At 43.8% G+C, this 26,847-nt stretch overlaps 1 protein-coding gene across 1 annotated transcript in view; it reads right to left on the bottom strand.

Moving 5' to 3' along the window:
• LOC104499642 (CD44 antigen-like) overlaps positions 1-22,423 on the bottom strand; it is a gene marked incomplete at its 3' end in the record, with an annotated part of 28,824 nt that extends 6,401 nt beyond the window's left edge. Inside the window, exons 1-2 of the mRNA XM_010143173.1 lie at positions 22,357-22,423; positions 467-632 (exon numbers count right to left, since the gene is read on the bottom strand). Of these exons, the coding sequence (XP_010141475.1) occupies positions 467-632; positions 22,357-22,423 (233 nt within the window). The remainder of the gene's footprint in view (positions 1-466; positions 633-22,356) is intronic.
• Positions 22,424-26,847: the final 4,424 nt, after the last annotated feature.

The raw sequence follows: 26,847 nt of genomic DNA, 5'->3' as shown, positions 1-26,847 counted from the left end.
AGGAATGCTGTGGCCATTTTTTCACTGGGATGTCAAGAGTTCACCCCTCATAGCACCACTTGCTGCTTTTTACTCTTTCTTGACAGAGCAGAGTTCCCTGCGCTGTAGATATCACCTTCACTATTTGACCTCAAAAATCATAAATACTTTTCTCATACTTATCAATTAGTGATACAGTACAATCCGAACAGCTTCCTAATTAGCTTGGTATAGTGCCAATCTTTTGTTATCTTTAGGTTTCATCTGTAAGAGGCTACAGTTTTTTAAGGATAATTGGTAGATGTACATGCACTCAAGGACTTATTACCGGCCCCGGAGCAAACACGCACATGCACAAAGATTTGTCTGTCACAGAATGTAACTTACTTGAGGACTGATACGGCCATCTAATTAACAGCTATTATCACACTAGGGCATGGATGGGTGCACTTGTCACGAGTTAGTATTTTTTCAAGAATTTCTTTACCTGCAGGTTTCAAATCCAAGTTTGTGAGCGCTCTCCAACTGCTCTAGGGTTGCCAAGGTACTGTTGAGAGCTCTGCAGAGGTCGACTGCTTCAGACCGGGTGAGACTGTAGCGACCGTTTTTCTCAACGTGAAAAACTCCTCCATATCTGCAGCTTACATTGAATTCTGTTATGGAGAGAAAAGAAAAGAAGGATTTACAATTTGTTGGACTAAGAGCACTAGAACTTTCAGTCACCTTCTTCATATTTCCTTCTTTGGGCTGAGGCACAAACCAAATCTTTAGCTCCCCCTAAACAAATCACACCGCAGGTTTTTGCGAGGAATCGAGCACTTCTAACATACCATTAACAACAACGCACAGATGTAAACACACGGTGAAAGTCTTGGAAGCCCCATTACTGCAAAACTAGCTGAATATTCAGATGTATTTGAAAACAAAATCTTTCATTCGTAATAGAATTTTCTAGCGATGAAACAGTGTATAACCAGAGCCTTTGTAATCATAAGGTTCTTTAAATATCTCATGTCATCCCATCACAGCAAATCCTTTTAAATGAACATATATGTCAATCCCCAGCTTCAGAACTAGTTCAAGCAACGTGTTCCTGTCATTAGCTAGACAAAAGCAGACACCTTGCGTTGGTTTGATGTTGCATGATCCACCTGAAACAAAACCTAAGTGAGCTGCACAGATACCCCGAACGAGGACAACATTATGCTGTTAAATACTCCCTGAAAAGATAAGCTTAAAGCTCTTCTTGCTCAGCCTGCTGGGGCAAACAGAGAAGCGTCAAACACGCGTTATGTAAGAGTTCATGTGAGTTAACTTCCTGCTCCCTGGTCATTCATCTGGTCAGTATTTCCCTCCATTTCGAAAGGTTTCCTCTTGCTGAGGTCATGCTCACACACCAACATCTTGCTGCCAGCCCATGCCAGGGTGTCCGCGTGCACTGCAGTAACCTTACTGAATGTTAAAGGATGTCTTAGATGGATTTTAATTTAATAATACTGTGAAGGTTTGAACATGGAAGGAACTTCCAGTGGCAAGCAGCATGAGGCAAAAATAATGGATAAAATAAAAAAGAAAATGTAGGTGCCATAGTTATGTTTGCAATTTGTTTTCCAGCCTTCAGCCTGGGAGCCCTGAACAAGCAGCACATGCAAAGCCGACAGGAGGGGAGCACCTCACCTGAACAAAAGGCATTAGGGCTCGAGGCTCTGAGGAGGTCACACTTTGTTCACCTTGTGCTGGCAAAATACCACCTACACAATGGGACAGGTACAGTGGGAAAATGGTATAAGCCAAGGAAGGTCTGTGACTAAGTGAGAGGAAAAACAAACATTTGTTTATCATCTTTTTTAACAGGAACAGCTAAGAAAGAGTTAATAATAACAATAATAGTGCGAATAATCACGTGCATGGAGAAAATGGAGAAAGATCAGGGTGCTTCAAAGCAGTGTGAACCAACTTTGCTTCTGCCTCACCTTTCCCCCAAGAAAAAGAAGTGGTTGCGACTCCAGCCTAGACTGACAACTGCAAAGCACACTTCAGTGGGGAGCCTGCTCTTCCCAGTGAGGAGAGGAGCACTGGAATCCTGATTTTACTGGGAGTTCCACGTGCAAGAAAGGGAAAAATAAGCCAGTCTTTTCCAAATATTAAATCACAGAACCACAGACTGGTGGGGTTGGAAGGGACCGCTGGAGATCACCTAGTCCAACCCTGCTAGAGCAGGGTCACCCAGAGCAGGGTGCCCAGGATGGCGTCCAGGCGGGTTTGGAGAGAGAAAGAGACTCCACAGCCTGGGCCAGGGCTCTGCCACCCTCAGAGTCAAGAAGTTTCTCCTCGTGTTCAGTTGGAACTTCCCACGTTCCAGTTTGTTTCCGTCACCCCTTTTCCTGTCACTGGGCACCACTGAGAAGAGTCTGGCCCATCTATTGACCAGCATCTATTATTAGATATTATAATTAGAAGAAGTACCATGTAATTGAAATAAAAGGTGCCACATAATAACTGTTTTCCTAAAAGACCTGAAATGCAACTCAGCACATTTACATAGACACATTCTGTGTGAATAACAAGCAACTTTCCTAAAGTCGCTTTTGCCTGACGGTCTATTTTCCTCCCTAGCAGAGATGTGAAAGCAAGTGATGGTAATCAAGGTGTGCACTCTTTTCCTTCATTGCTTTTGTTCACTGGTAAAGCGAGGTTATTCTATCTAGAGGGTATCCCCTCAGAGTAAACTGCGAGGAAAGTTCCTTTCCACAGGTACCAGGAAACAACTGAGGAGATAAAATACCAGATTATATCCAGGCTGGATGGTGTATGAGAGGACACCCACTACTGCCAGCATAGGTAGGACTCCAAAATAATCGATGACTGCTTGTTCAAAGGAGCTCAAAAGTTTACCACAGGCAACAGAATTAATCCTAACATATGATTGTTAGGATTGCCTTTCTGCCAAAAGAATGTCAAAAATATCTCTCCACCCACCTGCCCCCCGTTATTTAAGCTGGGAAAAACATTTAAAGCAGACAAAATTGATATACATTGCATAGCTGTTTAACGATCTTGATGATTACAGCTCTTAATATTTTGATTATCATGTATTATAATAAAATGCCACAAGGACATAATTTCTAGTTTCGTAAAATTTATGCAAGACTAATGAGTTTTCTCAAAATGCCTTTATTTTGACACAGCTGTTTTCTTCCAGGAAAAACAGTTCTATTAAAATTTCTCTGATGCCAGCCATGTCATGAGAGGTTTTGAAGGCAAGAATGAGGAACTTCTGTGGAAGAAGACACTAACAAATGCATTTTTATTTCCTGGAGGACTTAATGTCTTGCAACAGGGCTGAGTTTCACAGTTTGAGGAGAAGCTGGTGGGTTAACATAGAACGACAGCCTCAGCAAATTCCCACATGTGATGCTGAAACAGTCGCAGTGCTTCCCCAAGTGCCAGGTGCAGACGTGCACAGCACTGGTCCCGGGGAGAGCTGATGGGCTAGAGACCTTCTGCAGCCACAGCCCTCCCTGAGCAGCACCCCACACTCCAAAGCCGTCAGCACGTGATGCAGTGTCACAAACATCGTCAAGAGGTGTTCAGGCTGCAGATCCCAATGGACACTTTCTTACGACAACACAACAGATAGATACTCTACGCCAAAGGATGTGGCCCCCAACCGCTATGGGATGGAGCTGCTCTCACAGGTACCACGTGAGTGATTTCTACTTTAGCCCCAAATGATCCACGTTTGAAGCCTGACACTATTTTGGAAGTTGCCCAGTCAGCAGCTGTGTTAAACATAAATGACTTGAACAGGAAAAAGGCTTCTCTTAAGTTTTCCCTTCTTGATTCCTTCTTCCCTGTAGAACAAGGCAGGCCTAAAATTGATAACAGTTAAACATCCTCTGTGAAGCCCAAGACTTCATATTAAATTTGGGGATCAGACAACAACATTTATTTGATTATTTACAGCTAACAAGCTTAATGATTTTGGAACTAGATTTGTTTGGATCATCAATATCTCTTCCAATAACTTCAGACTAATTCCTAAACACCTTTCGCTATGAAAGCAGTTACCACATCCAGTGCTTTGGGATGCATTTGACTCTCGCAGCTCATCGCAGAGTCACTGCAATATTGAGTCAAGCTCACTTTCGCTTAGAGTGAATTTGAGTCAGCTGTCACCAAAGCTCAGCCCACTCATGGTTTTAAAACACCACAATACATGCTCCATTACCAGCCAGAGGTCGTAGTCAGAATCCCACCTATTAAGCAGCCAATTCCTTAACCTCCAACTGCTGGAAATAAATAGGCTTATTTCCACAAATAGGCTTAATGGAACTCCCTGTGGGCTACAGTTACGCACATGTACGTTCTCCATGCAGATGCTCAGCCTGGCTCTGCAACACGCACACCAGGACACTTCTGGGAAGTATCAGGCTTACGGAACACGTGCTGACCGGCTGCACCGCACGCACACACCGAAGAGCCAAAGCTCTCAGGAAGCCTCGCGCACACAGTGTGGGAGATCAGGTGGGTGTCCAGAAAACCCCAGGCAAAAATGTGGCAACCCAATTAGTTGGCACTTTGCCCTAAGTGTTGAGACAGCGTGCTTTGTTTCCATCCCGATGTGATCTTCAACACCTACTATTAAAGATGTTTGTGACATCGCTGCAGTATAGATACTCCATTGGTGAAGCAGAGAGCGTGCAAAAAGGACCACAGCGGTACTTAAACATTTCACAGTCTAAGCAAAATGCATAAACCCAGCATCTCCTCTGTGAAGACAGTAATTACCACGTTTTCACAATGGCAAAATACAGCTGCAGAGCATAATGCCCAGACCTGTCAGGGAACCCAGAGATTTTACTTTATGGTCTTATATTCTAACATCCAGTCAATGGGGACCTTTAATTGAATTAATGAAATATTTCTAGTCATATCAATACAAAACTTACGAAAAAAAAAGACTGGGTCTAAACTAAACTAATACTTTAAATTCTTTTTTTTCCACGCTGAGGCTTATAGATTAATTTTGAGATAAGGACGAACCCAAAATTTGGATTGCCCAATCCAAATCTAAAGACATATTTCCCCTTTTCCCATAGTGCAGGAGGGTCAAACCCATTAATCCTGTGTTGGCGTGACTTAGCTGGATTTAACACGGTTAGGCAAAAGATGGATTTTTTTCTTTGTTTCAAGAGACAAGGCCATGCAAAACTCAAACTGTGTGCCAAACTCTATCTGATCCCTTCAATCCTTTTGAAGTTTCAGCACCCAGACCTCCCCTTCGGAAGGGGACTGATGGGTCATGAGCTTTCCCTGACAAACACATGATGCGCTACAGCTGAAAGACAAAATTGTTTCGTAACAGCTCTTCACAAAGGCAAAAAGTCCTAGACATGCCTGAGTTGTCATCACCCTGACTCTCGACCAGACCATGAGACCGGGGTGACTCAACCCAAAGCCACGGAATGCCCCTAAGCCTGGGCTGAGTTTTATAAGCACGGGGAACGTTAACTTTCACACAGGTCATTTCTCCCTGTCCTTCCTGGAGTGTCTGGTGCTCTGTCTCAAGCAGCTGTGTGCAAGCCCATCTCTGCCACTCATGTGGCTAAACCAGGCTCAATTTTTTCAGCCAAAATCACAAACTCCAGTTCCACACGTATTTGCTAGCTGGGGCCCACTGGTGTGATAGAATTGGTTGGCACAGACTAAAGCGCATTGTCCTTTCATGAAAGTGTGAGTTACACCCTGATTATTAATACCGGAGGCTTGTTAGAAGCTGTCACAGAAAGAAGCCAGGTGCAATCTCCATTTCCACCCTGGTTCTGCAACCCTTAACGCATAATGAGTAACACTGACTCATGCAAACTCTCCCCATTGGAGTCGATTTTCCATAGACACTTTTGATCCAGTTTGTGGATGTTTCACGCACTGCTCCCTGCTTCTCATTGTGTTCCAGACAACATCTAGAGGTTTCATTCTCAAAAAAATATTATTTTAAGAATTGCAGAGATACAACAGAGTACCTAAAATGGACGATGTGCAAAACCTCTGCTGCCCTTAAACGAAAACCTGTAGCAGAAGACTTAGACACCAGGTTGTTAACACACTTCTTGGTAAAACCACAGGCTGTGTTTCATGGCAACGGGGAAATGTTAGCGTGATGTTCTGAAGGGGATTTTCCTTTTCGGTTTGTGGTTCGAGATGATTGATAGGTTACCAGGACGTGATAAATCAGGGCTGAAAACAGGGACAGAACCACGAGTTTGACTGTGCAGATAGTTTTCATTCTCTGTTTGCCTTAATAGAACTTAGTTTTTAAGTTTATTGTGAGAGCTTTGTTCAATTTTATTAAACAGATTTCAAGCTCTAGACCGCTACACATGGGTAAATGTTTCCTTATAATCTGTATTTAATCTTGTAGTGACACTTTTGATCAGGACAACCATTAGCTTAGCACTGATATCTACATTTTGAATATCAGCACCTGCATTAACACGTGCTAGTAATGGGGCAGAGAAAAGCGGCATATTTAGAAGAGATTAACTTATATTTACAGGAGACTCCTAGTACCTACTGTTTCTCTGCAGGCAAATCTAGAAAGTGGATCCCATGAGTCCTGAGATCTGAGGAGGTCTGGGCAGTTCAGATCTCGGCTCTCAGTTCACACCTATCTCCAGCTGATGTTCAGTTTTTTAAACATTTCTCAGGAAAACTTCTTCACGGCTTAATAAGAACACGTATTTTATTCCCGACTAGAGGAAAAGCCCTCTGAATACAAAATTTCATATGGATGGATTCATGAAACACTTCAGGATCCAAGACATTTTGTCAACAGATGCACTGAGACAGCCCAGTTATCACCCTTTTGCCATCCGGATGTACAAAACACTGTTCAGCGATTAGCTTACACACTACGCCACACACGGGCCTGGATGGCATTATTATTTGCTGAGTATTCCACCATTTCTGGAGCAGCTATTAGAGAAACCATTCACTAAAGCAACTCGCAGCCCAGACAACTGTAATAGGATACAGAGGCTTCCAACTTTATGTCAGAAGTTGGACTAAAGCCCAGGTCAGTAGTGATGAAAACCACTGGATAGCTGTTTGCTAGGTTATGCAAAATGATTCATTAATCCCAGCCGCAGTCACTAATAGACACGTGTCAACATCATTAGAACACACCTAGCCCTGAGTCCCTCAGGGCTTGATGGGGAAAGGAAAATTGTGCTGGGAAAATCAGACTCTAAACTGGGATGATTACACGCTGATCAAGATTCAGAAGTCAAATTCCACAGGACCCACGAGTTCAGCAAGCATGTGCCTGTGAGACTGCACTCCTCTACCAGCACAGCAAAAACGCACCGAGGATCAAGCAACATGGGTAGTCACTCAGTGTGGCTGGGTGACGCTTTTCTGTTCTCCCAGTTCGGATATTCTTGCTCTGCTAGACATCATTCTCCACAGGAAGCAGAGAAACAAGCCACTTACACCGTAAGCGAGGCTTCTCCAAAGAGTGGCAGATTTTTGGGAGTTGTCAGATGAAATACTTTCCTTGAGGTGCTGCCAAGCTATGAAACCAAAAATGATTTATAGGAAATACGTGTCCAGATCTGGTGAGAATGAACCACATTTTTTAGTTTTCAGAGTCTCCCTTGTGGATGCTTAAATAAAGCAAAACAAGCATTTTGTCTTTCAGTTTGAAACTGCCATTAATTGTGAAACTTAATTACTTAGTTTGCACAAAATAAAACTATTTAAGAAAATTAAGTTTAAATGTTAACATGGTTGCAATACAAGTAGGTGCTTAAAGGAACCCAGTCCAAAATTTCCCTGTGCAATTTTTTAAAATTTCATGTTTTTGTTTCGGTTTGGCATTGGAAAATGTTCTAAGTCTTGAAAATTTTCATGGGAGGGAAAAATTCACAGTTATATCCCCAACAGATTGCTGATATTCAGGGGAAAAGAAGTTCTCTGCACATTTGGCTTTTTAAGGATAGTCTAGGAAAACACTTTAGAAGGAATTTAACTGCAGGTTGCAAGGAGTACCTGCTGTAGAGAGAGACAACATCTTCTTAGCAGTTGGGTGACAAGAAAGTGAAGATGTCTCTCCCTAGATCCAAAGGTCTAACTAACATCATCAGACCTTTCTTTGAAGTTGTGCCCAAGTGTTCCTACCACCCAGCTGTATCTGGGTGCCTAGTAATTTGGGCTGAAAAGGCAAATCGGATAGCAGCTTCCTCACCCTCCTGTGTGCTGTGAAATACATAAAAAGTCATGGCATAGCCCCATGATCCAAGAGGACCTCTGGAACGGGGAGGACGGATGTGGCTGGGAATGTAGTCAGTAGCCAGGGTGGGATATACGGCAGCTGGAGGATCTCCTTTCTCCACCAAACGTTACTAAGTATCCCTTACATTTCTGCGCTCCTTCAGCTGGAAAAGGGATGTGCAACAACGCTCAAGCTGTTGACTTTCGTCTAAATTATACTTAATGAATCTGCTACTGGCCAACAAAGTCATTGTGTCTGTATCTGTTTACCAATGGGCAATAATCTTCAGTCTCTTAATCTGACAGCTTTCCTGGCTACTAATTAAAAAAGGTGGGCGTGGGGGTGGCACTATTAACACCTCAGCCATTCATAGAGTCACTCAAAATGCAAGTGAGTACAAGAAATATGTTTCATCCCTCAGCAGTTGCTGCGGGAAGAAGAAAGTCGGCTAATGCATCTTCCAAACATGCTTTATCTGCTTGGCAACCGTTGCTCTGGTAAACATCCTGAGTGGGGCTATTCAGTGTCATCACTTACGATAAACTTCCTTGCTGCTGACAAGAATCTTTCTCTTTTTATAATAGTTTCACCCAACAGTGAATTGGAAGTTTTCAGGCTCCACCAGAACATGGCACAGCTGGGCAGCACCTCAGTGGGAAAACTGCAGGCAGTGAAGTCATAGTTCTGGAATTAGAACTTATCAGATATGCCCCCCTCGAGATGATGAAAACATGATCATCCACGTCGATACCAGGAAGGCTTCAGGCTGTGCAATGAGTAGTCTAACCCCAAAGGCTGAGTAATCCCAGGGGCTGTGGAGCGAATCAGTTGGGCTCAGGTCCATGCAATCCAGGTGAAGAAACACACGAAACAAAGCTGGGGAATAAGAGCTGATTTTCATTGTTTGACTAAAATCAAATCATTTAGTCATTTGGGATAAAAGCAGGTGAGACACAGAGTTGCTCAGCACATGGATCCCCAGCCTGGAGCTCAGAGGGCCTCGTGCCTATTCCCTGAACTGTCATTTACCCACTGATACCACCTGGATAAACCAATTCATCTCTTTTTTATTGCTGTTTGCAGCCAACCTCCTTTACAAAGCAGTTTTAGATTGACTGATAAAGAGTTCTGTAAGAGCGGAGAACTACTGCGTTGTTGTTTTATTGTGTGCTTACAGCTTTTACATTGAGCCTCCACCTAAGCTTTGGCAAGTCGCAGGAAGTCTGATTCAAATTCTGTGGTTATTTAGGTAAGAAATTAATACAAAATCAGACCTGTGATTAACAAGTCCAATTAAAGGACAGATTTTGAATTGTAATGATTTGCAGTATGCTACTCAATAATAATACAAGGTGCGATTGAAACTATTTTTCACATGATATTGTTTTTTTAAAAAATTTTTATTTTCTGGTAGACAATTTCTAAACTAGAAAGCAATGATCAAAACCGAAAAAGAGGAAAAAAGGCATTCAATAAGAAGTAGAACATCTATAACAAGGCCACCTTGCAAGAAAACACCGGATGAAGGAGCCCCAAGAATCTTTTTAAAAGCGCTGAGCGCCAGCCAGTTAAAAGAAAGATACCATCAGTCTGGCAGTCGCGCTGAAAGGAAGAAGGCTGCTCAGAATACGCCTCACAACGCTAGACATGTCAAAGACAACCGAGCCGGCAGACTCCCCAGTAACAGACAACGGCAGCAGAGGACTGCCCGGGCAGAAGACACAGCAGCGCTTTCTCCAAGCTCAGCTTCCCCACAACGCAGATGAACTCGCTCCCAGTTTCTTTCACAACGCCTCTCCATTTTTTTTCAAATGTCTGGTAAAATTAAGATGAAACCCAACATTCTTGTAGAAGTTGCTTGTGCAAATTCAAGGAGTTACCTTAGAGAAGAGCACAATATTAAATACTTAACTCAGAGATCAGAGTTTGTAATAGCACATCAATTAAAATATTGTCCGGTGACCTGGTGTACTTGGCCTGCTGAAATCAAACTGGAGATCTGAAACCTCCAATGTAACACGTGATTTAACGACTCATTCTCAATTCAGATTTCTCAGATTAAAAACACAGCTGTAACCTTCGTACGTAACTTTGCAGATTTAAACACAGATAAAACACTGATTCTGAATATTTGTGATTTTCACAAAAAAAAAAGGAGAACAAGGTATAATACCACAGAATCACAAAATGTTTGGGTTGGAAGTCATTCCAAAGGTCTCACTGTTATCCACAAGACTTTACAAATGATGTGATTTGAAGAGATCAGAAAAAAAATGCTGGATATGAGAGAGGAAGAAAAGAAACAATCTTGGAAGAAAGCATTCTCTGAAGAACAGCGCATGGCAGAAGTCTGGAGAGTTTAATTCGCAGGCAATAATTAAAGATGGAAGTGGCATATCCAGCTGTGTGTACAAGCTACCACAGCTTCAGAGCCGGAGAGAGGGTTGGTCTCTGCATAATACACCAAGAAACACCCAGCCGTACGTACGTTCTCAAAGGGATGGCAACCATGTGCTCTTAGAGCATTGGGAAGCACTACTGAAAAGAAAACAACCCTTGTGAAATGCACATTTAATTCTTACTTGCTGAAGACCTTGGAATTTTACTCTGGAAATATTAGGACAAACAAAGAGTGAAAAACCCCCATAACTTTGGATTTTCATTGGCAAAAAAGACTTGGCTTGGGATCTGGAGTAATGTGGTTCAAACAAAAGCTGCCTTCGGAAAGCATCACTTTGTAAAAAACATGTAACGATTAACACAACTGACTTAAATCTCATCCAGAATCTTTAGAGACCAATGGGAAAGGTCTTACGCTACCTTGAATCAGCGCAGGCTGCCGCTGCTGGAACAGAACACTGTCACATCCGCTACCATTCTCCCACTACTCTGTTTTTTCCCTAATAAAGGACAGGGATCCCACAGCCTGTAACCCGGATGCCTCAGCCAGCAGGCATCTTCTGCTGGAACTTCTGGAGGCAAAACGTCTCCATTTTCTGGACTCTGTGTCACTCTATCCAACTATACACCACGGTTAAAGGATCTTGAGGTGTACACTGAAGGTACTGACTAGCAAGAAACCTTCCTAAGGTGCAGCTAGATGGTCAGTTAAATGTCTTTGATAATTATTAGAGTCTTAGTTTTGAATCTTTTTTCATTTGTTTAGTAAAAAAGGTGTGTTTGTGATTACCATTAGCATGCACACAATGCTATTGCTATCTCAAGCGTGGTGAGAATAATGACATGCCCTGGGATTAATATACTTTTTCCTATTATTTTTCCTATTGTATGCAGCTATCCTCAACTCGCAAAGCGGCATTGTTTCCCAAAAGTGCTGGAATAATTGGGAAGCCAGTGATTTTGTGGTGATGCTTGTTGATTCTAGTAATCTGAATTTTAATGAGATATAGCTGGATTTTACAAAAGGATGCAGAATTAAATCAATGTTTGAATGGCAAATGATACAGTGAGAGACCTCAGCTCAGGTACTGCAAGTTTCACGGCACTGGAAAGCGTCATGAAGTCAGAGTCACTCAAGTCAAGTCAAATAGCGAACTGGGAATAAGCCAACTTAGTAAATAGCAAATGCTAGATGGGCAGTAACTTATTATTAATAAAGCACCACAACATTCACACACACCACCCACCCAAGGAAATCACATTCTTGACACAAAATTCATTGAGTCGTCTATCAAGTACACTAGGCAAAGCAAAAAAACCTGGTCTTGTGTGACCCTTTCTTGCCACGTGATGGTATTGAACAGCAAGCTGTGTACACTACAAGAGATTAACTGAGGCCAGCGAGCCTGTGTCACAGCTGCAAGGGGAGGCAAGCCAGTACAGGACTCCAGAATCAGAAGATCTTAACAAGTCCTTGCAAAAAGTACAAGTGGGAAGCTCTTTAACCAAAGCCAACATCTCTCTGTGGGACAGCAGAAGTAGCTGTGACACAGTGTGGAACCACTCTTCCAGATGATCCGCTACCAGTCAGTGTGTCTGGATCCCATTTGTCTTTACTGAACAGTCTGAAAGCGCGTCTGAGACACACCTTACTCTATCAATTCCTGAAACACTGCTAATGCAGCTGACTCTCAAAGCTATTTGCTCTGGAGGGATGGGAGATACCGGGATATCTTCCAACACAGCAACCAATTCAAGATACCAAACCAGTGAGTTAAAAAGCAAAAGACAGACTTACATTTAGGACTTGGCCACGTTGCTATGACTGTCACGGTGGATGTATTTGTATAATGTCAGGGGTGGAAAAAAGGTGCTAATTCGTTGCCTTGCCATTGCTGTGAGTCAACAGCAATACAACTGCGACTGGTGTGGAGAAAGTGGCAGGACCTGAGCACTGTGAGTATGAGTAATAAAGCCAGATAAAATATTTGACTGATACTGTTAATAAATTCACAGCAGGTCTGCAAACACTGGGTTGTAAGGGTGTTTCGAAAAGTGGGAAAATATTGAGCTCTTACTCATAAAGTGCATCTTCTCACATGGATTGGCCAGCTGAAGTAAGGATCGCAGAGTCAGGCTCAGTGACGGATGACCAAACAGTTAGTAAGAGAACAGAGTTCCCTGGTTTTAAGATAACGGCTTTGCAGAGAATGCTCCGGTCCTCGGCACACTTGTTCACTTCTGCACCAGTAGAAGAGTTTGCACAAGGTATTTTTTCTAGTGAACAACAACAAAATCACTGACTCCCAAAGGGCTACAAGACCCCCTTGTTCCTGTTGTCTGCTATCAGCTCCCTTCTTTCTCACTAGCTGGGATCATCTTTGTTGAGTAACACGATATCTAGACTTGAAATTTTCAATTCCATGGTAAATTAACCACATTCAGCCTGATCTCAGCCGCGCTGAACGTGTTGATGAAACACACCAGATACGACAGTAACCCCTCCAGACCAGCTCACCTCCTATTTATGTGAGCTCCATGTCACGCAGGAAAAAGCAACACCTCACAGAACAAAATTTCATCGGAGACACCACCTGACTTCTGAAGTGCACTGAGAAAGTGTAAGACATCAGATCTCTTTCAAGAAGAATTCCAGTTCTTCTTCTACAGCACTCGGAAGAATCCAGTGGACGGCAAGTGGAAGGAATACATCTTAGACATACGTTGATACTGAAAAGTCCAAATGTCTAAGGTGCTGGAGGACATGTTGAGGAGACACCACTGCATTTTGTTGCTAGTGGCCACCTTGAGCTTTGAAGATGAGCATCATCAGGCGGCTGTTCTCTGTTAACACTCTTGCAGGTTATTCATGGATAGAACCCTTGCTGGGCCAGGCCTTGCAGTGCTGTGGCTGTGCTGTATGTTTTAAAGGGGACTGTGACAACATAGAAGCCATTGAAGAAAATAACATCACCTCTGTTTTACTTTGAAGGGTGACCTAAGCAAGCAGAGAGAGGTTTTTGAACTTTGCCTCCTGCGCTCAGCAAATGAAATTAATTAAAGGATTCATTCAGTTGCTAATGAAACATTTTGCATAGAAATTCCACTGATCTTTCAGGGCACTGTTGCAACTTTTCACCAGTCTTGCATTGTTCTGTGTGTTATATATGTTAATAATGTCACTAATTTACAATAGGGCTGGCCCCCGTCGGCACGCACATAAATAATAGGAGTTGTTAGGAAATACAAAAGAAGAAAAAGGATCTCCATCTCCAGAAAGCAACACACACTACTTGTTATATCAACTGCCCAGAAAAAAACACACTACCAGCAAAGCATTAACAGAAACCAAATTTGGATTCACTCACTGGTCTTGATGATCTCCAAGCCACAGGATATGCCTCCTCCTGGAAAACTGGACAATTGGGCTTTAATCCACATGAACCCACAGAGAGAAAATGCTGTCGGGGACTTTACAGATGGTCTGAAAAGAGCGAGTAACTGTGCTGGTCTTACCCGTCCACGATGCTCTGAGATCGTCTCTGCCTCATCGTGTTAAAAGCCAGCTAATGCTGTGCTCCGTTCAGCGTGGACACGAACTGTATCACTACTGGATAATGTGCGAGACTTGGCAGGTCGAGGAGATGTTGACAAAATAAAGCAAAACTACTGTGATCTTTTCCCACCCAACGAGCAGCCAGGAAATACAGCCGTAAGAAAAAGAACGAAGAGGACTGAGCTAATAGAAATGCCGGGAAACACAAAAATCATCACACACATGCTGAGAACAGCTCTGCAACTTTTTACCCAACAGTAAAGAAAATGGGTCCAGCGTTTGAGGCAAGCCACAAAAGCAGGAAAGAAAGTTCTCTCCAGGCGGTGTTTCACACTGGGAAGGTGTTTCACATGCTCACATCGTCTGCCTGTTGCTGCTTTTGGTACAAGAACTGTGAACTGGACACCTCGGATCTTAGCTGTGCCCATGCGGTGGTGAACTGGAACCACCAGTATCTGCTCTCTGCAGGCTATAAAATGATTTTGTTACCTTCTGGAAAAGAAGAGTTTGAGTTTAGAGCTCAGTATGAGATTTCAAGAGAAGTATTTTTATTTTGTGGGCTAGAAGAGTAATCACTCCTCCCAAGAAGGCAAAGTCACTCTTGCCAGTGCAAGGGAAGAGTGGTATTTTGTTACTACCAATCTGCCAAAGCCACTGGGTGCTCCTGCCCCATTAGCCTGATGCTGAACTTTATGACAGTAAGTCAGACTTGCCAGCACGGTAGACTGAAATGAAAAGAAAATAGTATTAAAAAAAAAAAAAAAGAGAATTTTCTAGACATTTAAGCCTTCTCTGAGGCCTGTTGCCTGGAAGAAGAGCTTGGTCTTTATATCTCATTTCGCCTGAGCATGACTAAGCAGTTTTACTGGATCAAATGGATATAACCTTCAATCACAGACACAGGCTGACGAGCCCATCAGATTTATGGGACTGCTTTGGCCAGATATCCCAGAGAGACAGGGATGGATTAGTGGGGAAAACAGCAAATAGGTGTGAGATACTTCTGAACGTTGTTCAGAAGAAGATGTGGACATTTAGAAGATATAGTTGGGTACCACCTACACACGCAGAGTGGTTGCACAGTGGCACTCAAACTTCTGGCGTTGTCACTGGGTGGCCCACCATCAGGTTAGAGTCAGCGGGTCTGTTCTTGGCTCCTCCTCAGACTGCTGGCTCATTTTATGTCTCTCTGCACTTGCCTTTCCCGGAGTATCGAGCCTTTATGCACAAGAGCTCAAGAAGACAGCTGATAGTTATCACTAGGAAGTATTGCTTCAAACAGGAAAGAAAGTTGCCTGCATTTAAGACCTCATTCTTCACGTAATAATTAAATCAATTTTAAAGATCTGGAACCTGAAGAAGTATTAAGGTTGACAGCAGGATGAAAGATTTACGTCAGTCCTCATTTGCTAAACAGCGTCAAACATCCCTGATCATAAATAGACTAGTCTTGAATAAGAACTTTTTAAGAAAACTATGCTTTGCATGGCTGTCTAACCTAACCTACCCCTGTCTAAGAGGAACCCAGTGCTACTGGACTGAAAAGAGCTGCCAGCCCTCAGTGTGCATACAGACAGCACGCAACGAGAAAACAGGATAAAACTGCACAGCAACAAAGAGAAGTTTTAGCTGATTTTTCCAGCACTGGCACTGAAGAAACGGATTTGAACAGAATACATGTTATTTCACTTCCATGTTCTAAATGTTCTATATGTGGACTTTATACAGAAGCAATATATAGGAACAGGGAATGAAAACCTATATTTATATAGATGAAGACTCATGAGCAAAAGAGATTTGGGTTTTTTTCTATGCTGACATGCCAGAGTGAATGATGGAAAAGGGAAAGGCCATGTAAATTAATGAAGGGCACCTAACTACTGAGGAGGAGGAGGAAGAATAGGAAAGCCAGTGAAAGCAAAACATTAAGATGAGCTTGAGCCTCACCCTCCGCGTCTTCATTACTAATGAATCATGTTTCTTTATAATTGGCAAATACTTCTTTCCGTTGAACCTGCCCAGTTAACCATTCCTTGTGCAGAAGCTTCACCCAGCGCAGTGTGATGGAGCTGGGGAGACCTGTCTGTCCCTAGCAGTGACGTCCTCTATCACTGCCTTCCTCTCCTCATGCTGCGATAGGGATACTCCATCTTCCCGATAAGGTGTGCACCGGCCGACGGCAAAGAGTAGGTAAACACCTAATTACTACCATCACAAGCACCCCTACGGCACTGTTGAACTACTGCTGTAGAAAGAGCAGCCGCCAGCTCGCCTTGAGTGAGCACGTGGGCTTTGCCCGCTCTCTGAAGACGGCTGCAGTCACGTTGCTCTGTCAAGCGTGATACCAATCCCTTGCTGATAAAGGGTGGCGAGATAAGTTCTCTCAGAGAGGCTGCCAGCTTACGGTCGGTGCCTGACTTTTAGACTCCGATTTGGCTAGCAGCCTTCTCGCTGCCTGGATGGAGCTCACGCACATCTGCCCACAGGGTCCTGGGTGGCCGTGGCCCATAGGCTGAGCTCCAGTTAACCTCTCACTTCAGTATGGGAATGCTGCAAGGAACTATTCATTACATCTACCCACACACGCCACACCCCGCTGCTTTCCCGACATCTATCCATTAACAAAAATAACAATAAAAAAGCCCCCTAGGGAAGTATACTTCTGAGAACCTGTTTTGCTAACATGCTGCCACTGTGAGACGTCTGTAATCAACAACAGCTACATCACGGCAGAGCTTTTCACTATTACACGCTCTGCCAGGGCAGCTCCTTATTTACGAAAGCAGGTACGGAGCAAAACAGACATCCACTGTGCAGCTGATGCTGGCTGGCTAAAGCCCCTGTCTAGGCAGCTGTCAGCCTGTAGCCTGGCAACCTCTTTTAGAACCCTCTCACAGTGCTTTTGGAACAGTATCATTAGCAGGAACAGAGACGGAAGTTTTACCACAGCTGCTGCGTGTCTGAATTTTTTTCTGGAAGTCTTTACCCTTGAAAACTGATTTCATGACTGGAGACCAAGGAGCTTTTAGTGGCAGTCAGTACATTAAAACTGTTAGAACTCTTCTATTTGTGGGATTTTGGTTTTGGGGTTTTCTTTTGGTCGGTTGATTTTTTTTTTTTTTTTTTTGAGAAGACACAACGCAGTCTCTTAGAGCTTCCAGCTACTGAGCCTGGCTCAGCCATCAATAGAAGGCAAGAGAAAAGTGAAGCAATGTATTTTTCAAACCGCTAACCTAAGGAAAATTCAGGTCTTTGCGATTTTTACTTGGAACTATCTTGGTTGCTTGAGCTTCCGTGTTAGCAGTTGATAAAATTGTAGATTATTCTTCAACTCCTCCCTGTCGTCATTTTCCTTTTTTTTTTTCCTTTTCACAGTGTGAGGGTTGAAGGTTGTACTGAAATAAGATTGCTGCATTGTATAATGCAGCCAGTGTTGTCACGCAGAGGAACTGGAAAGTCCCAAAGCCAGCGGGTACAAAAGACAGTTCAATTATGTTCTTAATCGTAGGCAGACTCCAAAAACGACTGCAGGTTTCGTTAGGCAGGAAACAAGTCACGGAGCTTTGAACTTTAGATCGCAATTAGCTGAACTTTCAGTTTGACTGAAAAGGCTCTCCGAGGAAAACCCCCTCATTTCACATTGCTGCCTGCACACTCCTTCACACCACGAGCTGCTCCGTCGTCTCCGGGGTGGGGTCTGCTTGGCAGCCGCGGCGAGGGAGAAAAATCACAGCCAGCTGCTACCGATCTTACTGCTGATGCCACTGCAGGGAGGAAGCTGATAAATGCTCAGGACTGCCTCAACCCTCTCTGCCACCAGTAGGAGCAGCAGCCATAATGGTCACTGATAATCACAGCGTCTGATGGCTCTGAGATGGTTATTGCCTCCCTGGGAGGGAGAGACAACTGCATGGTAACAGCTGATGAACTTCTGGTCTAGTCTGGAAAATGACTGACAGCTACACCACAACTGGCTTCACCCCTACAGCTGTCGGTAACCCACCGAGAATGGCCCAAACCACCAGCTATATCACAAAGAAACCCTTACTGGTAAAGGCAAAAACAAAAGAGACTGCGGGTGTGGATCTTACTTGGTAGCATCCATAATGTATGTACCAGACACGTGTTGGTGAGAAACCCAATCTCTGTCTTGCTCCTCTCGCTTTGCTGGCCTTCAACTGGAAGCTTGAACTAAGTCTAAGAATTAAATTTAGTGCTAAAATATGGAATTTGATGAAGTGTGCTCTCAGTTACCAGCTGATGCTAAAGCATCATGTGTTTCAAACCCCGTGGATTGTTCCACTGCAATGTTGTACTGTTTTCAAAGCAGGCAAGAGTACCATCGTGGGTCGTGGTTTTTTCATGATTAGGCTCTCAGTAAAGTTACAGTTCAGAGGTAACTAAGTTCATTTAGCCCTGGTCCCGGAAAAGGCAATTTTAGGGCAGGGTTTGGCTGAACACCTTCCCTTTCTCGTGCATAGGGCTCTCTTTTTAACATAAATAAATGAATGTCTCGTAAATAACAGAATATGTGTCATACAAAATTGAGAATTATCTCTTCTATCTTGATGGTATTTTCAAAACTTATGACCAGAAAGCAAATGGAGAAGCCTTCTCACAGCACTTCTGGAATTCCGGAAAATCTTTTAGGGTCTTGGTCTAATTTATCCTCTCGTTATTTAAGATGCTTTCACTTTTCCCCTGCTTCTCTGCAATATATTCCATGACTAGTCCACTACATTCAGAACTAAAATTATCCTTTTATCGAAGAAGAAACAGAGTACCAGAGGTCTTCTACTCCATCTTCCTACTTAGTAGACAATCACCAATGCCCAAACTTCCCTTTACAGATGTTTATCTAGTCTGTCCTTAAAATCAGTATCTCTTAGCAACCTATTTTCAAACCTAATTACTGCCACTCCCCCGAATGCCATCTCTTCTCTGGCAAGAACATTGCCATCTTGCCTTGTTCACCCTTCGCTTTTTAATTAACCCACATCCCCCAGAGCTCACCAGAGCTTTTTCCTCTGCCATGGCACCAACGCAGCTTTTACTTTTGCCAACTTTTCACAAAGGCTCCACTCCTATTATACATTAACTTGATTGCTGCTGTTCTTTTTATTAGCGGAAATATCTGCAGAGGTTTATATTAGGTTCTCGCCTGGATACATTTCAGATTTCTCCTCTAACTACAATACTTCAAGACCTCACGCCGCGTGTACAACTAGTTTTTGTTGCTTCTTGCAACCCACCATAATACTTGCCATACAACCAAACATCCCTTTGAGATCTACATTTTTCCTGAGTTTATTTTCCTGCTCTCTTCCATATGTTCTTTCATTTGAAATGACAGTTGACCTTCAATAAAAACATTTTTTTTCCCTTTCATGAAATACTTGAGAACCCATCTTTTCTACCAGTATTTCAGCAGTAACGAGCTCATGATTCTCTCTGCTGTTTAAACCTGTCTATCAGCATCTGAGGACATCTCGTCCTGCTGGCTCACTCTTGCCACAGTAGAACCTCCTACGTTTAGGTGCTAGAAGAATAACTGCAATATTAATACCATCCTCAATTCCTGGCCTATAAATGTCATGGGAAATGATCCAAAAAGAAAGACACACCAGGTAGGGGGGAACAATTCATTTAACCTTGGCTAGAGCTACCAGTGGTTTTAAAAGCATTTAGCTGAAAAACTTCTTCCTCAATTGTATTCTATCTTTCCTCATTAAACCTTGCTCTGACTTCCTTTTTTCAAAGTAATGGTTCTGCATTGTGGTAACTAGAGAATCAACAAACAACAAAGGCTGCAAGACAATCCTCCTGCCATGGTTTGTTGGCTCTGTGTGTGAGAGTATTTGAAGGGCAGGTATATAACCTGTCCATTAAACGGTGATGGAAGTTCAAGTGAACTTTAATGAAGTCTGGTTACTTTGCAGCTTTGGAAAACAGCCAGGATACGCACTGTAAGGACTATGTGAAAATAAACTAGCACAAAGAGCTTCTTCAAACTCCTGTATCTACAAATTCACACGATAGGTCTATACGCCAAGAGGCAGGCAGGTCCCTTGCTTTGTGACTGATGGCCATAGTAGCCCTGCCTCTGAGCCTTGCTTCCTCCCTCTCACTGGTGCACTCATTCTCCCTCTCGTCCCTTCATCTTTACTACTACTTCCACTCCAGCTTCTTCCAGTTGGGGGTCAAAATTCCAGGATTTGCTTTGTGTTAATCAAGGAAAACTTTGAGATAAATATTTTTAGAAAAACATAATGCTCACGGGGGGAAACCTCCCCCAGAAGCATCATTAACTGAGAGGTCAGCATCACTATCCTCCTGGATCTGGACTCTCTAGACAACAAAAGTCACGCCAATGCCACGAGTACACCTCGCTCACATGTCAGTGACAGCATGGTCGCCACAGCACAGAACTCTGGATGAATAAGTTTTTCAGCTGCTCTCTAGCTCATCTTCCCTTTAGTATTCTATAACACACAGCAAAGTCACGCTGGTTTAAAAACACAAAATAAATCCCACACCGAGCACTGGTTTGAAGTCATTACTGCCTACAAAGTCACGCTGGAATGCACCACATACCAACTCAAATATATCGTAGCTATAGTCTAATACCTTGCTAAGCCATTAAAGAAACCTCCCCGCGGGGCATGTGTGAGGCTTGACACACTTTTTTGTAACTATGCTGAGGACGATGGGGGTTTCTGCTATGTGGAAAAGTGCATTACTCCCAGAGCCAGCACAGACCCCGCTTCTTTAGGACGCTCCTGGCAGCTCATAAAAGGAGAAATTAGTTGAGCAGGCAGTAACCAAATAATTATCATCCTCATACAGACACAGGCTTACACAGAGCCAAGGTTTTAAACACATCTCAGACACACTTCATTGGCCGAGAGTACCCCTGCCCTTCCTCTAAGGGCTTTATCCATACACCTGATTTTAGGATGGACAATTTTGGAATGAGAAGCACTGGGGGTACTTCAGCTCTCACAGATGCGCTGGGAACTGTTCGCTCCGACACACCCATTCGCAGCCCCGCAGCGCTGCAACCATTACAGAATAACTATAGCTGCTCACACAAATGAGAAAGATATTTACTATACACAGACACACAACCCTTGGGTGACAATGGCCATGAAAAATGTATTTTTTAGGCTCCTGGAACCAATGAGTAGAAAAATAATGTAGCAGCGTAATTGTTATCCCTGACCACAAAACGCCTGGAGGCAGCTGCTGTGACAGGGAGAGTCTGTTCAAAGCATGGCCATTTCCCCCAAACAGGGCTGAGCCTGCCCCATGCGAAATTTCAAAGGCATTTTGTCATTTTTGGACATACAATTGTATTTTTCCCTCTGCGTTAACGTTTCGTTTTTAAATACAAATACTTGAAAAAGATAACCAAGCTGCAGAAAGTTAATGAACAAACAGCTGAATGCTGTGGTCGCTTCTAGCCCTGTTTGTTCCAAAACCTCTTCAGCCAGTCCCGAAGAACCCTTGGGAAGTCAGTCAGCGAGAAGCACGCTTGGCACAGCAGCTCTCCAAACTGCAGTCACAGACCACTGCAGCTCTGCTTCTGTTCAAATGCAGGACGTTGTTAGCTGCTGGGTCAGCCCGTGTAAACTCAAGAATGCAGTTGTTGTGTGCGGGGGCGTTGGGGGGGGGGTGTCCATCACCCCCCCCACCTTTTAGCTAGAGCTGGGAGAGCAAACTGAGTGTGTAACAGCAGCCACATTGTCGAAGCGAGCTTTACCAGAGCTATTCTGAATTCCCCAAAGTACTGCTGTTCTGAGTTTAAACTTTAATGATCTACAGCTCACGTTTTTTTTATAGCTCTGGAATTCCTCCTTCCAAGCAATGCGCAGCTTTCCATCACCATACAGACCAGGCAGCCAAGGTTACAGCTCCAAAGCATCTCCCATAACTCCTACAAAGAGTTATCTTTAAATAAAGAGTCTATCTTTAAATAGTGAGTTTATCTTTAAATAGCAAGTTTATCTTTAAATAAAGAGTTTATCTTTAAATAAAAACAGACACCAGAAAGCTGTTAGCTCTCTAGCAGAAGAGCTCTTGCTGTCTGAACCTAAACTTATTGGTGATCGTGTTTTCATTCATAAAAAAAACCAAAAAAACTTACGTGTTTCTGACAGACAAAGCTTCAGCAAACATAATCCAAAAGTTGCCCACAAGGAGAAGTTGGCCATTGTTTCCTCGGAACGGCTTGGCACACCCCAGAGATCCCGGCGAGCCGCGGGAAGCAGAGCAGCCCCGGCGCCTGTGCAGCCCGCAGTCAATGAGTCTGAAGTTTGCTGCACTTTTTATTCTGATTCAAAGGAACTGAAGTAATGACATAACTGGGAGGGGGAGCTCCATCAAAAGTCACACCCATATTGCAACAAAACTTACCCAGCGGTGGAAGGACGGGGGGGAGGGAGGGGAGCTGGTACTGACTAAGCAGCCACACTCGAGTTTTAAAGAGGCACTGAACCTCCTCCTCTTACACAAGCACCGTCTGAAGTTACTCTGATTGCGCTCGCAGGGAAATTTGTGTAACCTCTCGTGAGCTAGCTCCAAAAAGCCCCGTTTGTCATAAGCTTCCCCTCCTGCTTTTTAAAACCTCCTTGTTAGTGCAAACCAGGTGAACAGAAAGCGCTGGAGTTTCTGAACCCCAGCAAAGCTTCTGCAGCTGCCTGGAGGTCCCCCCCACATATTTTGCTTGTTTTGTCCCATCTCATTGTTTTCTTTTCTTTGCAGTTCAATTTAGAGCAAGCTCTGCAACGAAATATCTCTGTTCGTCCCTGGAGGGTAACCTCATGCAGAAGGTAAGTCGAGGCAGATCAGTGTCCCACCCTTGGCTTCTCTGCACGGTGTGCTCCAAGAAAAGTGGTAACTAATGCCAGCACCAGGGGTGATACCGAGAACTGAGGCTGATATTTTATTGTATTGATCACATGAGATGTGGAAAGTTTATTCCTCCTATTCCCAATTTGCAAAGTAGGGAAACAGGATGAGAACACATGACAGTGACAGTCAGGCAAGGTCTCAGGTCTTGAGGGACATGAAATCCCTGGTGAAAACCTCAAAGCCTCTGTAGGAAAGCGAAAGGCGTGCCTGTTGTGTGCCTCAGCGATGTCTCGTGGTGTCTCCATACGCTGGCCTCTCTCCTGAGGCGCAGAATTGCGACAGTGGAATGAGGGGTTGGTCAGGGATCACCAAAGCCAGGGCATCTCACCTTTAATGGCCAACGGGTGGCAATGACTGGCAGCCAGGAATGCCCCGATTTCAGTTTCGCTCGGCAAATTTGAGACGAAGGGTTCTGTATCAGGTTACCATTTTGTCAACCTTCCCACTTGAAAGCGTTTTCTCATTAATTTTTAATCTCTCTTAACACAAACAATGGAAAAATACAGACAGGTCTTTCCAGCCACGGGCACAAGAACGTTACACAAAGGTTTTCAGCGCTTTGCCTTTTCTGTGACTTTTGACTTAGAGGTGGCTGGCTACCCTTCCCTCCATCAGCCGCGCTTTTAGCAACAGGTCCCAACACGCTTTTCCTACAGGTCGAGAATATCTGATGGGAGGAGGTTGAAGTGAAAATCTTTCTGTAAAACACAGGGGATCTTTTCGTTAAGAAGCCAGAATCTTTGAAGCTGCAGATAAAACACCTTTTATTTAGTGAATGCGCCGCTTTTTAAACAAGTGGCATCACAAGTAAGGAAAAACCGATCTCCTACACACCTTACTGCTCATAGGAGTGGAAAATAAAGAGTTCTGTGAACTCGTTATGTTTGTAGCTATAGATACTTCGGCATCGAAATAGATGAACGAAGTTTAGCGGGATTTAAAATGCTGGTGCACAGTTATTGCATGTTGTAGGTTTACTGAGCGTATCTTCAGTTGCTAAATGACTTTTAAAATTGACCCTATGGATGAAACCAGAGAACGGGATGTTTAATTGAAATTTAGGTACCTTTGAGTCTTACTCTTTAGATGAACACAAAATACGGCTCTGTTAACGTCCTGTATTTACAGTTATATGGAATGAAAAAATGAAAATAAGCTTTGAAATAACTGAAAAAATAATTTAAAAAAAAATGGAAGTGAGGTAAATGGAGAATAAAGTCCATTTCAGAGACGTGGACAAGTGTTAGAGAGGCAAAAGTTGTGTTTTACCAGGAGCGGGAATCCCTAGTCCCTTCATGGTCTGAAGTTTCTCATTCTATCCCTTCTGCCATCGGACCACGAGCGGGTTGTTTTCTCAATACCGAATATTATTTGAAATGCACCTTCGATTTCCCAGGACTTCTGCGCGCATGTGGTGGGGACTAGGGCATGCTGGGAAGTCTCGTCACAGTACGTCATTTCACATGATACACCACAGGAAAAGCTAACGAGCCATGTATACAGAACACGTAAGTTTGTTCACTACACACGGCATCCGCCTGCTCACACGCACGCCAGCCTCAGACACACGCTCGCGTCCCAACGCACCGCGCACTTCAAAGAGCTGCCATTGACAAATAAATAAAACAGCTGACACAAAAATATATCCTTTTTTCCCACCCAAACATGGAATTTCTCCCCTAAAACATGTGGGCCTGAGGTAGAGAGCAGTCCAAATTTAGCCTGGGTGAGGGCCTGATGCTACCCAGAAAATTTAGTCAAAAATATCCAACTCTGGGAAAAGTGGTTTTTTTAGTATTTCTGGGTGTTTCTTCGTCGGAAAGACATAAATTTTCCTTTAGCTTGGAAGGATCCTAGTATTTAGGAACTGAACAATCCTAAAGCAAATCTCCAGCTGAGGAAACACAGCAGAGCATGACTTCCAGTTGAGCCTATCCATTTATTCCCATTCAGGATTTATTCCCGTGACATTATTGTCAACCACAAATCACACAGTTAAATGTTGGAGCTTTTGGAATTTGCTTACTCCTTTGCCAACAAGCAGTTGAACTACTGGGACTTAAACCCCAATAATTTTTAAGAAGTGTTTTGCTGTGAAGCCCCCAACACAGCAGATACTGAATCTATGATGGTGCGAGGTAGTACAGGATCACCGCAACTCATCCAAGATTTTATCACATATGTGAACTGTGGCCAGCACCAAATAATTTTGAAAAAAATCCTATTAGGGAGCACAAGTGCTGGAGCCCTAGAAGAGGAATGTGCATGGCTTACAGCGATATAAAGAGATGTTTTGGGGGGGATCCCCACGGAGGATGAAATTCTGGCCTAACTGATGTCAGTGGCCAAAACGCCACTGAATTCAGAGGGGCGGCCTCACCCTATAATGCATATTTATTTTGATTTTATTATGTGGACAGACCAGAAAGAGAACGTACCCGAACTTATGATGGAATTAATGACACAAAAGGAGATCAGTTTCAATAGTAAGTGGGAACGATTGAAAGTGGAGAAGGGTGGAATTTTGTTTTGCTTGAAATAGTTGACCCTTCTATTGAAAAATACAGAAACTTCAAAGAAGAAAGCTCCTAATTTGAAAAATTTTTCTTTTTCTATTATCAGCAAAAATATATTTTTTAAATTAAAAAAAAAATCCTTCTCTGAACGTATCTTGGTGGAAGTTTCAAGCGTGTTGGAGAGCACAGTCTTGGTGAATATAAAAAGCAGAGCTCTCATTAGGTAATGCTGGTCATGGCAGTGCACGTTCTGCATAGACCACAGCTGGTCTGCGAGTCTGGCTGACAGTCAGCTTCGGGGGAGGAGGAGGATTTCATACCCATTTAGCTGTAATCTCAGTAAGATATGGCATTTTTAATAAGATTTCCTCCTAGACTACAAGCTCGTTTCCTGAGTTTCAGAGCGGATTTCATCTCCACGATCAACCCCGAAACCAGGTTTAGTAATGGAACGGGTGGTGAACGCTCCAGCGCAGCAGATCCTGCACTGCACGCTTCTCCTGCGCTCCGAGGGCTTGGTGGGAAGGCACAAGAAGAGCCTGTGCTGGGCGAAGCCAGAAAAGCTACTCTTTTGGCTGGAGGGCAAAGCACTCCCTTGGGAAGTCGGGCACCCGGTTCTACTCCCATCAACCTTTTGTTCCTAGATGTAATTTACAGCCCGTGTCCTGCAGAGAGTTGGGAAGACGAACAATGGCTCTTGCTTGTTTACTGCTGAAAAAGGCAGCAACCCAGATTGGCACCTACCGCCTGGATTCATCAGCCAGTTTTACTGGTTTGCCCCAGATCCCTGAACAGCTCGCTAATCCCACACAGGCAAAAGTCGACGCAGCCGGAATCGCTCAAGTAGGCCGTAAGAAACATTTTGCAGCAAGGTTTCTCCTGCAGCAGAACATCGGCCCCGTCAGCTTTCTTGTTCCTAGCACTGACCCAAGGCACTCAGTCCCCGGCTGCCCCCCCTGGCTCCCAGCGGAGCCCAGGCAGGACATCACAGCACCGGTTCCCATTCCTGGCTTTCACACCCCTACACCCAGCTGGTTACTACGCCGCGGTTGGAGATGGGGCAGGAAACCTGCGCACAGCAGCTGCCGTCCAAGCACAAATTGTGGACCTGCTGCACACAGAGTGACTAACTGAGCCACGAGCAACTGTGCAGAGGGCTGGGGGTGGGGGGAACCGAGGAAAGAAGGGGGGACACACGTTCTCCATCA

Source organism: Buceros rhinoceros, unplaced genomic scaffold, assembly GCF_000710305.1.
Source record: "Buceros rhinoceros silvestris isolate BGI_N320 unplaced genomic scaffold, ASM71030v1 scaffold7389, whole genome shotgun sequence".
NCBI lineage: Eukaryota > Metazoa > Chordata > Aves > Bucerotiformes > Bucerotidae > Buceros > Buceros rhinoceros.
This window is presented reverse-complemented; position numbering and strand designations above follow the sequence as displayed.